General features: G+C 30.8%; 1 protein-coding gene across 1 annotated transcript; it reads right to left on the bottom strand.

Moving 5' to 3' along the window:
• Positions 1 to 143: 143 nt before the first annotated feature.
• LOC114174873 (thioredoxin reductase NTRB-like) lies at positions 144 to 2,964 on the bottom strand. The gene is made up of 2 exons (XM_028059602.1): positions 1,424 to 2,964; positions 144 to 459 (listed from the first exon to the last, which is right to left on the bottom strand). Exons 1-2 carry the CDS (start codon positions 2,580 to 2,582, stop codon positions 389 to 391), a joined length of 1,230 nt encoding a protein of 409 aa, XP_027915403.1. The 5' UTR covers positions 2,583 to 2,964; the 3' UTR covers positions 144 to 388.
• Between the last annotated feature and the right edge of the window lie 10,870 nt (positions 2,965 to 13,834).

Below are 13,834 nucleotides of genomic sequence, written 5' to 3'. Positions count from 1 at the left end.
TAAATGATACAAAATTGGTATTTCAATCCTTTTCCCTTATTTCTACTTATATCTACTCGGTAATAATTTCTCTTCTATTCCATGGCAATTTAAGGAAAAAGCACCATAAAAACAATGCTTTATTTCTCTTCTCAACAAATAAATGACAGAAATTTGATATTCCAATTCATTCTTTGGTAAGAACAAACAGAAGGTAAAGCTTGCGTATAAACGCTTAAATGTAAGGTTTTATTATATTTATCATGAAGTCACAACATACAAGCAATAGCTTAGAAAATCATGTTAGTCTGCTTGTCTCTGCAATCAATTGATGAGTATCATATACAGATAAAGATGTCAACTTATCTGGAGAAAGAAAACCTTCACTTTCTGAACTTTAGCAACAATGTTAAATACTCCTACCATCCTGCAAACCTATCTCTTGCAGGTAATGTTCTGCATCCAACGCTGCCATACACCCTGCATCAATAATATCATTTCCATTATCCTTTCGCAGAGTATAACTTTTGCTGCATTATATCTGATTCTGATTGTGTTACACGCATATTGTAATTGTTGACAATTTTTACGTTCTATGACCACAAACACAGTCAAAACCATAAACAGTTGAATCACTTTTATGACACTTGTAGTTCAAAAAATTCAAATATAAAGGTGAAATCATTAGCTGATACCAAATTCTTACCCCCTTCAATTTTTTTTTTCTATCAGAACAGGACAATGACTAAAATCCCAAATTGAGCTCATAACCAAATACAAGTCAACGACTACTCAAATTTAAGCTTCAGTCCTTTTGTCCAAATAATAAGCGTACTCTTTCTGTAACTTATTTTAAATCAGTATTCGGTCTTATTTCATGTACTAATTCCCAAATCAGAAATGGAAGAAAATAAAACGCAAGAATTTATTTATAATCACTATGACTTCAAAGTTCTAGCAGAACATTGTTGATACAAATACTATTATTATCATATAGTCTACATAACTGAAGTGAAGGTGAGCATACTAAAGACTATATCGTACACCTAAACTCTCAGGCCTCTCTATTACCGAGTCTCTCTAATAAGTAACAAAAGGTGGGAAACTGTGGATTACTAGAAGGTGGGGGACACTGAATAATCAGTAAGTATGTTGAAAGATATTCAGAATGAGGTGATTCTACCAAATGCCATTTCCAAATAAAATTATAAAATGTTGAGAACATGGAGAAAACGTGAAATCCAAGACAGTTTCAAAACCAAGGAAAATATAAACCTAGCAATAACATAACCTGTTCATACTCTAATTTGCTTCCAAAGGATGTTGAATGGAACTGATAGAAAACATGGCCACCAAATTCAAAACTAGGAATCTGACAACACATGAATACATATCTAGCACAGAACAAAACAATCTAATATATTTGAAAATAAACAAGAATTACCAGTTCCAGCTGCAGTAATAGCTTGCCTATACTTCTTATCCTGCACATCACCAGCAGCAAAAACCCCATCAACACTAGTCTTTGTGGTGCCAGGTTTGGTCACAATGTACCCATCAGAGTCTAATTCAAGTTGACCATCCAAGAATTTCGTGGCAGGTTCATGCCCAATTGCAAAGAACAAACCAGAAACTTTCAAATCAGACACAACCCCAGTCACCACGTTCTTCACCTTAACCCCACCAAGAACCCTACCCTTATTATCCCCATAAGCCCCGACCACTACTGAATTCCACAACACCTCAATTTTGGGATTACGCATCAGCTTCCCCTGCATGATCTTAGAAGCCTTAAACTTGTCCCTTCTATGAATTACATACACTTTGGAACCAAACTTGGTGAGGAAGGTAGCTTCCTCCATAGCAGAATCTCCGCCACCGATAACCGCCAGAGGTCTGTCACGGAATATCGGCGCGGCACCGTCACACACGGCGCACGCCGATATCCCGCGGTTCCAGAACCCGTCGGGGCCGTCACCCGCGCCGTCGAAATTCAGCCGCTTAGCAACAGCGCCCGTGGCGACGATGACGGATTCAGCTTCCACAGTGGTGGAGTCGGTGAAAACCCTAAGCGGCCGTTCGGAGAAGTCCACTGTCGTCACGGTCTCCGTGACTATCTCGGCGCCGAAACGTTGCGACTGCTCGCGACAGCGGTCCATGAGCTCGGCGCCGAGGATGCCAGCCGGAAATCCCGGAAAGTTCTCAACGTCCGTGGTGGTGGTTAGCTGGCCGCCAGGAGCGACGCCGTTCGCCATCCATCCTTCGAAGAGGACCGACTTCAGCTCCGCTCGAGCAGCGTAAATGGCGGCGGTGTGCGCCGCCGGCCCGCTTCCGATGATGCAAACCTTCGTTTTCAGTATTTTCCGGGGGACGATTTCGCCATCGGAGGAAGAAGTATCCCCGGCGTCGGACGAAGAGGTGGAAGAGGTGGTGGATGAAGGAGAAGAAGATGACGAAGAAGAAGAAGAAAAAAAAGAAGAGGACGAAGAAGAAGACACGTTGGAATTGGAGGCCGCGATTGTGGCTGCGGCGGCGGTGGAAGCGAGCCCAAAGCCTATGAGGTTGCGGGCTTTGGTGAAGAACGTGTTTGGGAAAATTCCCATTTACTGTCCTTGATTGATCTTCGCGAAACGCGTTTTTTTTCTTTGTTTTCCTCAGTGTAGAGAGGTCATTCTCTCGGTTTGCATAAAGATACGTTTCGAAATTTAAACAATGTGGCAACTGAAACAAATGTGAGAGCTAGGAAAGGGTAACAAGTTACTTTGCTTCAGAAAATCCGAAACGATAACGAAAAGAATGTGTGTCGATCTGGTTGTGCTTTGTCTGGCATTTCCTATCTGGGAAGCCTTACTTCTTCTTTCTTTCTAGTTGGGTGGGTAAGCTATTCCGGTATTCCAAATCTCCATCATCCACAAAAGTTAAGCATAACACAGCTTTCAACTTTGTTCAGAAGAAGCACTGCTTCCATGATTTTCATTCTACACAAGTTGAATTGGGCCACAAAACATTTTGTTCTCATTTAATATGTGCACCACTTACAATTACTCATTATACCCATTACAATTTCTATTTGCACCACCTTCTTTTACTACGGTTGAAATCAGCACTCCCGTTCCCTAGCTCATCCACCAAACATGAATGCATACAATAAGATAAAATCTGGGAATCATTTGAGAGATCCAAGTGACCAGTGAATAAAAATAAAATCATTAAGAATATAAGTATTCATTGGTGCTTGAATTGGTGGTGTGGAAGATAATTTTCTCGCTAAAATTGAAATGTTGTAATTTCTATCAATGAAAATTCCCACTAAGTAAATTTTAATTGAATGTAGTCTATATTTTTTTATGTAAGTTTCGGACTTATTATTGGGTTTTCCTAACAAATCTTCCATAAAAAATAAATTACCGATGATATTAAAACTGATAATTCATTTTAGTATCTTCTCATGCAAATATAATATGCATGAATACTAGTATTACGTTTCAACCTTACTGAGAGATTTGGAATACATATCAAAATCAGAGTTTATTAATTTTTGTCCATGTTATCTGATGTTATCTAATTACACATGTTTAAAAACATTGTTTGGAAGGTGACACATGATGTTGGTCCTATAAATGGGTGAAGCCTCTGACATGTTCCCTCCTGACAAACCACTTGGGCACCCTTGTTTTCTGGTGGAGGAACTAACATCAAACCCACCTGCCTCCTCTTCTAACCCACGCCTGAGTTAAATCTACAAAATTAATGGATTTTCTTTTTTAAGTTTAATAATATGTGTAGAAAATTTCATATTGGCTCGAAATTAGATTAAGTTGTAATAAATAAAGAAGAACAAATCGTACTTTAATAATCTAGTTCAGTAAATTATTGGAATTTTTCTTTTATAACTTTAATATTATGAAAATCTTAACTAAAAATTATATTAAATTATAGTATATAAAAAAGAGTAATTTTTACTGTTTAATATAGTATTTGAATCTATTATAATTTAATTTAAACCTACCATATACTATAAAACTTACTCAATATCTGTGATAAAAAAATTTACATATATTAATAATAAAATTAAATGTTAATATATAAATGGAGATAAATCCTGGCTTTTTGAGTTGAAAGTCACTCACTAATACAACTTATCTCCCTTTTTCCATAATGATTAAAAAATCAATATAATTATATTTGTAGTCTTCTATCTTAGGTTGAGACAAATATGATAATCGTTTCAAATTTATAGCATCAAGATGAATTAAACTTTTAAAAATCACTTTAATGAACAAATAAAATAAAAAATTAAAATATAATTTAAAATTTTCACAATACACAATTTAAAGTTTAATTGTAAATGAAAAGTGTAACAACCTATTTCTTAATCATTGTCTTGCTCACTAAAAGTAAGATTATAACTTGTTAATAACATTAATAATTATAGTTATATTGAGTTACAATTTAGTCCTTAATTCATTAAAAAAATATTTTAAAATATGGTTAACATAACTTATAGGTACTCTAAAATAGGAACTAAAGAACTAAAAGCTTAATACAGTTTTTCAAAAATAAAAAATAAAAATTAACATATATTCTCTAACTCATTCCGCTACTTCATGCGGCTAACTCCAGTTTCGTTGCTACTATCCTCGTCTCTTCGTAAATTTGCTCCCTATATACATAATATACCTAATATATGACCATCACATCATTGCAAGAATAAGAAAAACAAAAGATACAAAATATAAGAGTGAGCTAAATATTACCAAAATAATCTAGAATTGAAAGATATCATAATTTTTATCAAAACATTAAATTAAAGTTAGTTAATTAAAGTCCAAGAATCAGAGAAATTTCTAATTTCTAGACTTAAGACTCTTGCTTTCAGGAGAGTAGTACATTAAATGGACTTGTGAGACTCTGCACCTATCATACTGACCCTTCTCTTATCTTCTATACAAGAATAACTCAAGTGGTACATCATATATCTCATCCAATGACAGAGTTAACTTCAGTAGTTCCTTAAGTATGATCAGGATAGTCTCACATCACAAGTCCTCTTCAATCCACTTGACCTCATCCTATATTAGCATTTCCCCTTGGAGATAGCTAATGTGACAATCATAGCACAAAGAAATAACACTTCAGCAGTTATGTTCTCAAACAACTTATCAGTTATGTTCTCAAACAACTTATAAATCCAACATGTTTCAAATCATTATTTTAACTAAACAAATTCCCAAACCACTCTGATACACAGAAATCCATAATTTCACATAATTAAAAGTCTCACATCCACATGGTCTTTAAACACAACATAAGCCATCTTCTTAATATCTTACTATCATCATTCACAACATAATTTCAATTCAATACAAATGTTCAGTTATACCGTCAAACTAATTCAAACTAACAAATAACTCAAGTTATAGCATGCAACTACATATTCATATCCCATTATTTAAATTCAACAATATGACTTTAAAATCTGAAAGGAATTTAGCTCTCCTCATCTTATATAGCATACATTCATCCCCTACACAGGCTCCCCTTAAGATTGTTATAACTTCACAACAAAAATTTTGATTAATGATCAAGGCACGATTTTAGAATCACAACAAGATGGAAGTTTCAGGAAGCAAGAGAAATTACATGCGATCTAGGAAAGCTATGTATAAACAAATATATTGGTTCTATGGGATGGCAGAAACTTGAACTTATGTCAAGATGAAATCGAATTATACGGTAGAAACATTTAGACTAATCACTTATATAACATCAAATCTTCAACAAACAAGTAAGAAAGTCAATTTTTTTAAAAGAGAATGAAGGATAGAAAAATGAGTTTCTGGGAATCAAAAGTGGAAGGAGTTTTCAAAAACTATTTCTAAATTACCCTCTTAACCCATTAATATTTTAAAATAAAAAATATATATATATAATTTTTAATTCTTATTTTTTTATTATTATTATTATTTTCAGTTTCTCACACAAAGTCCTTCAAAAAAGTAAATAAGATAATCTTTATTATGCTTATAAAATCCACCTTTTAGTCCGAACTGTAAGTTTTTTTTACTGAAGTTAATCGTATTGGGATCTGAAATAAGAAATTAAGAATATTAAAATCGCCTTAATCAAGGTTAATTTTCAAGTTTAGGTAAGTGTCGTAAGATTTTGATGATTTTTTAAAGAATAAATCAACTTATCTAATGCTAATCTAGTGTTAGCGATCTATTTTATTTTTCGTGTGTCGTGATATACTGTGACATCATGCCATGTCCACGGCGCCAACACATAGATTTATTATTTTTAAGTTTTGTATTTTCTTTAACATTTATGGCAATGATACTCAATATTAAAATATAAAAACTAGACTTACCGGTGTGGGGAAACAAAAACTAGACAGTATATAATTTATTTCCAATATTTATTTATATCGTAAAATACATGTTTATTTACAAAAAATGTAAAAAAATATTAAAATAAATGTTTAATTGATAGTTCACTGATTACTGAGTTATATTGGATTTGTATCTTAAACTATTCAATGAGAATTTTAATTTAAAGAAATAATTAACTTTTTCATATGGTTGAAACCATATACAACATTCATGAAAAATGTTTCTTTTTCTACACGGACGGGTGAGATTAGTGTGTGGTGGATGCCTCATGAATAAAAAGTGCTGAATTTAATATAGCTAAACTGAATAATAACAATGAAACAAATTATAAATTCAAAGATATGATTATTCCCCCCTCTCCAATGTCAACAATACTTTCCCTTTAATTACTTTATGCTTAATTAGTCAAAAAATTAATGTCGCGTTAGGTAGTAATCCAAACTCAGGAATCTTCCGTGCAATTTGCCACCACAAAAAGAAGAAAATTCAACACGCTTGCATTCAACAAGGTTTCCAAATTAAACTACACATTAAATTTTCTGACATTTCTCAAACATTTGTACAGAGAATGATCCATTACCGATGCAAAACTAGAGATGAAATATTCACAGGGAGTGCACTGGCTCTATTTTCATGCAACCCCAAAAGAAAAAAAAAAAAAACAATAAACAAACAAAGGAATGCATAAAAATTTTAATAAACACCAACAAATCAGAAAGCAATAAAGCTGATAATTCTGCAGATGAACTAACTAATATAATGCTATATATTCTGTCTACCAAAGAAAAACAGTGATGAGTTTCTACTTTCTATCTTGAACATGGTTCATAGGGTCTTGAGTCTGGTCCATAGATGAAATAGATGTTCGTTTGATAAACTCCAAGCAATCTGCAATGGCTTCTGCATAGAAAGAATTGGACCTACCACAAGATCCCATCTTACAATCATTGAGTTTTTCTTCACTTACCAAACATGTGCTGTTGTTTCTTTTGAAGCAACCTTTTCTGCAAACCACTTTCTTCAGAAGCTGAATAGCTTCACCGTACGACAATTTCCAACTATCAAAGAGCCTGAGAAAGAAGTTGAACCTTTTGCGTAGTCTGAGAACGTAAAGCTTTCTGGGGTTCATTCTAAACCCTCGGCACCTTGATAACTTGGCACTGCTAACTCTGTTGTAGCTCATGTGACCCATGTTTTTATTGTTGGAAAGCAGCTACAACAGATATATAGATATATATATATATATATATATATATATTTATAGAAGTATATATATATATATATATATAAGGTTGAAGGGTGGCTTTATGAAAATGGTGAGGTAATGATGGGTGTGGTGTGAAGACAAGAAGCAAATGAGATAGATACCTAGGAAATTGAGGGTTTGGACTGATATGGAAGTTTGGAGGGTGTTGTGTGGTGCAAAGACAAAGTTTTTTTGGGGTGTGAGTGAATAATGGGTGGCATATATGACCGTGACTAAACTAGAGATAATTTGTGTGTATTGAGATATAGAAGGGAACGATGAACATCAAGGTGTTGAATCATTGATTGGTGTGGTAGGACCAGAGGGGACAAGGGGGAGCAAGAAAGGAGAAAATGTCACCAATTCTTTTTCAAAGTAGGTGACTAAAGAGGCACAGGAATATGATAGTAGTAGTAGTTGGTGATAAACTAGTGAAAATCCAAAACTCAGTTACTGTGAACTTGCTTTTTTTAATTTTTGTGACAGTTCTAGCTTTGTCAGTGTAGCAGAGTTTGACTTGTTTATTGGCTTTTTATGATTATAGGGTGGCTACTTGGTAGCTTTTTCTCACTAGGGATTCGTGAACTTCCAAGGCTTTTTTTTTCCTCTGTATTATTCCATGGGAAATTTACTTGGTTTTTCCACAATCACAATAACGAACTTCACTCTGATGTTTGTTTCATATCTTTAATCAGTCACTACAGTTTCCTGACAAAAGATGCACTAATCATTCTGAAGGGATAGCAGTGTCCCACAGTTTTCATTGAAAATTGATCTCTTTAATTATCTCCCTCCTACCAACCTCAATAACTTTAGGTTTAATAATATCAACCACAATAACACACACTCAGGATCAGGACTGGAATTGTCTGCTCTAATCACATCTATATGAATTTTTATTTCTTTTTTCTGATAACATTTCCTTTTAGTTCATGAAAGCAACAAAATTTCTAAAAAGTTTCTTAGGGTGAAAAAAGTTACTTTATTTTGTTTTTCTATTGAAAGAAGTTTGTTAAAATTAAAATGTATATTTCCAGGGGATATAGCTTCTCGGTGTCTGTGTGGTAGCTGAAGTTGTAACATGAAGCATTTTTAAGTAAAAGTTTATTTTCTTAAAAAAAAAGTCGTGACGTTATAATACGATAGTGTTATTTTCAATTTGGTATATAAACTTTTTTATTTGGTGTCCCTTTGATTCCTGGAAGAATTTTCAAATTTTTCAATTAAAATCTTGCATGCATGGTATAAATAAATTATTAGAAAATATATAATTGTATTAATTATTTTGTTGGGAATAGTCCAAATTTGTAGAGGATAAATCTGATAATGAACTACTTTTTATAATATTATATGTCACAACCAACAAATCTACAAAAAATTGGATTATAGAAAATGGTTGCACAAATCACAGGAGAGAACTTTTCAAGGAACTTAATAAATCAAATATATACCACAGGAAAAAAAAGTTTGGGTTGGATTTAATGAAGGAGAAATTTGCTACAAATGAAGAGAGTAGAAAAGAAGGATAAAAAAAAGACAAATATCTCTGGAAGAAGTTTGATGTCCAAGTGAGAAAATAGATGAAGATCCACATTCTAATTCATAAAAGGTCCAATGCCACTACCATGAAATTCACAATTGACAAAGAAGATAGTGCTCATAGAAGAAGAAATATAAAGAAGGATATCAAATTGAAGAAATATGTGATCTCATAAAAGAAATAGAAAAGCAATAATTACATAATTACATACACAAAAAAGAAGAAAATCAAGCATCAAAAGATGGATAATCACATTTGGAGATATAAAATTTAAATAAACAAATATTAAGCAAGGAGGAGGAATGTTGAGAATATTACTTAATATCTTTTTCATTTAAATTTGTTTTAAATATATTAGAGAAAGATGATAAGGTCTCCTTTGAAAATAAAGTTTGTGTGATCAAAAAATGCTAACAAATCTACAAGTGTGAGTCAAAGTCCCACATTGGATATAAAAGACAAAGTTAAACATTATATAAGAATAAAGACCCATAATATAATTGTCTTAAAGTTTTTGGTTAAAAATGGTGTCAAATACCTTATATGTGTAAGACTAATGTTATATATATATATATATGAAAAATATAACCTCACATATTTCTCATATTTTTTGTTTTCCTTTCACAAAAGTATTTATGATCTCTTTTGATTTTTTTGCATCCTTCTTTACATCAAATTTATCATTTATCATTTAAAATTTAATATTTACAACTTTAAGTTGTGTTAAGTCTTATCCTCAATGTTTAATATTGATTTGAATTACTTTATTACATGATTTTTTGTAATTTTCACTTATACATGCTAAATTTCTATTCATACTTATGTTATGTAGAAACGCGATAATGGAATGCGAGTACGACAACCTCATACGTAGCTATCATACGTAGCTAACGATAGCTAGCACTAACAAATGGGGCGAGTGTGAGCGGTGATAGCGGGAGCAGTGCAAAGTTGCAGAAACTGTGAAAAGAAGCAACGCGAGAATGGAAAAATGACATTTTTTTTTCCTGATATTCAACACTTTTAACATGGTTCAACATGTTACAATCGTTGTTTTCCCTACATCTCACTAAAAATCTTTTTTATTACAAATTTGTCGCTATATTTTCTTTGACGGTGGATATTTTTTAAACATCTTTATTTGAGATTGTTGAATGCTTATTTTCTTGCACTAATATTTTTTATAAAAATAAAGTCATTAATTTATAGCCATTAAAATAATGACATATTAGAAACTAAAATTTACTGAAAGAAAAATAATACTAAAAATATTTTGTTGAATAAAGAAAAGAAGACATTTATCTACCAATGTAGATTAGCAAGACCTTTTTTTTATCTAAAAACATGGAAAGAAAATATCATATTTTCTCACTAAAAATATATCTTTTCAACTGAAGTAAAAGTAATTATTTTGATATAAAAATATAATACTTGTGAGAAATTTATAATTATTAGGGGAGGGGAAGGTCCTAAACCTATAATGTACTTCCTTTTTTCCAAAAGATTAACTGTCTAACACAAAATGTTATATATATATATATATATATATATATATATATATATATATATATATATATATATATATATATATATATATATTACAGTTGCATATTATAAATGTGTTATTTTAATTGAAATAAAAGTAATGATTTTAATAACAAATTAAACATTAAACTTCATTGCTCAAGTAAAAACTAAAAGCATTCCAATGCTGAAGTTACTATTAGTTTTGTCTAAGTGATGACAAACTAAATGTGTACTTTACATTACTAACATTTATTTTATTTATGAAGGGCATAGGATGGATTTTATTATTAGCTTTTTTTCATTTTTTTTTTATAGTGGTAGAGGCTAAAGTGAGTTTCGTGTACCTTGATAAAGTGAAATGGTTTTATGAAATTGTTTAGGCTAACCAATGCTTCAACTAGCAAGTTAGGTTAACCAGGGCATTGGGGCTAAGGTAATTTGTTTTAGACGATTGGGTCATGAGATCCGGTTCAAAAGAATTGGGGCCCAAAAGAAACTTTCATAATTTTTTTAGGCTATTGCTTACTGCAATCTATAATTACTAACTGAACCCACCGACAATACTATGTCACCTCTTCCACCACCGCACACCGTTGTTACAGAGAAAGAAAAAGAGAGAGAAATTGTTACAGAGAAAGAAAAAAGAAAATGAAAAAAATGTATTTTATGTATTCCAGGAAGTTTTTTTTCCAGAACATAGTTCATATATGAATTTCCGGAAAATACATTCTATGAGGCATTTTTTAGTTCTTTCCAAACAACTTATTTTGAAACACATTTCATATGTTTTGGAAATTTTATTCCAAAAACTACATTTTGAAAATTTTATTCAAGAAGTTCTGTTTCAGAAATTTCACTTTGAAAATATTGTTCTGAAAACTCCAAAATGTTTATTCTAGAAAGTTTTTAAAATATGTAATCCGAAAGTGACTTTTTCATAAAACAAAAATGGTTATTTTAAAAAGATGTCACGGGTGCGCGAATAAATTCTGGAACTGCAGAATAAATTCTGGAACTGCAGAAAATAAAAATCTTCTTTTATTGTATTCAATTTTTCCATGTTGTTGTAAGAATTTTATAAAATATTGTATCCTTTATATTTTACACGAATGTATAGATACTAATATTAACATATAGTAACATATAATTGTGCATGCATAGAGATTATGAATAAAAATGTCGGGTAGAACGGATAATATTTATTGTAATTGGACTTGAAAAGAAAATTTCACTCCCTACCATTTTATTATCAGTTGGATATCCGTTCAAAGAATATTCACAAATTTTTTAAAATGTGCAAGTACCATGAATAATTGTTGGTATTAAAAATAATATTTTATAAGTTTTAAAAATAAAATTTAAATAAGTTACAAAAAAAATATAAATTAAGTTAAAAAATGAAATTTTAATTTTAATTAAATTTAATGTAATAAAATATATATTAAATTTTATTTTAATTAAATTTATATTATATTTTAATTTTAATTTTGTGTGGGTAACATATTCTCACGGTTACGGATAGTACAATATTCGCATTCAACTCGTTTATAAATTGGTATTAAAATACGTGCTACTTGTTACCAATGGGCAATAAATATCCGTGAGTACCAACTAACTACTGCGAATTTTATCTGCAGGTATCTGTGAGCACAAATATTTTTGTCATCACTAGTAAAGATTGAAAAATTATTTTTTTCACATAATAAAATTATTTTAATTTAGTAAAGGAAAATATTCTTACTATTGTAAACACCTACCAAAACATCATATATTGACCATGTCCATTGCACCATAGAAAGTAGAATAATCTTATTAAAAATGCTTAATACCTAATTTCGTCCTCTAATTTAATTTGAATGTTTAGGTGCATACTGTGTGTATAACAAACAAATGCTTGTCAATATTGACTATGTCCATTACACCATAGTCATTGCACAACAGATGAAACCTTTTACTCAATACAAAATCCAGTCCTATAACATATCACAATTCCTTGAGATCCACGTATCCAATTTGCTTAACTATATCTCTTATCTCAAAATAAATTCATCTATCTAGGTCACAAGACCACTTACGTTTATCCCCATTATATTCATTGTCCCATTATTAACAAAATGCCCACCACGGTAGATCACCATTTCATATATCAACCTATATATATATAATAGTTACCCTTTTAAATATTCATACCTTAAAAACATATTACAACCCACACCCCAAAAACAATCGAACAAGATTTATAAATGGGGAACCACAATCAAAATACAAAGAAGTACTTATTGTGCCTTAAAAAAGTGTCATTTGTATCTTAATTTTTGAAAAAATGCTTTAATTAGGTCTCTTTCAGACATAATTGACTAACGTCGTTAACAACGTGTCACGTGTCAATATGTGATTTTTTTGATTATTTTAAAAAAATTTAATTATTTTTTTATATTTTAAAAAAAAATTAAAAATACCACGTGTCAAGTTATTGTATACATCCATGGACGCACAAAATCTTCCAAATGTCTTTCTTAATCTCACCAATCTCACGAAACATTCCTCAACGCACGATGAAGAATGCCAATCTCTTCAATCACCGTCAAAAACCCTATTGAAGTACTCAAAGAGAAGCTACTGCATGAATGTTTTTTAAAAAATCTTTTACGATTAAAAGTAATAATCAAAATTAAATATTCATTTTCCAACTTGTCAAAAACTCTGCCACACAGTCCTATTCACTACTCTGTTAATGGTTTAGCATCTTCGGTCAAAAGAATCAAATTGACTTCGATTAGAAAATTAAAGGATTAAATTAGACAATTAAAATACTAAAAGTCTATTTAAAAATTCAAATTAAATTAGATAACTAAATTAAGTATTAAATATATTAAAAAATAACACCAAAGGAGTTAAAAAGGTTGTATTTATTTTATATAAGAAACCCATATATGTAATATGTATGTTTACTTTTTTTATAATAAAAAAAATAATTATTATTATATTTAAAATAAAAAAATATTGTAAATAATTTATATTTATTTTATATGTATTTTTTTTATTATAAATAATCATTTTAGTTTTAAAAAGTTGTTAAGTTTATAAAAAGGTTAAATACAAAAGTGACCAAATTTAAGAAAATAATAATATGGGTAAAGTAATTATTTT

This window comes from Vigna unguiculata, chromosome 3 (assembly GCF_004118075.2).
Source record: "Vigna unguiculata cultivar IT97K-499-35 chromosome 3, ASM411807v1, whole genome shotgun sequence".
NCBI lineage: Eukaryota > Viridiplantae > Streptophyta > Magnoliopsida > Fabales > Fabaceae > Vigna > Vigna unguiculata.
The sequence above is the reverse complement of the archived record's forward strand: the minus strand, read 5'-3'. Positions and strand labels throughout refer to the sequence as shown.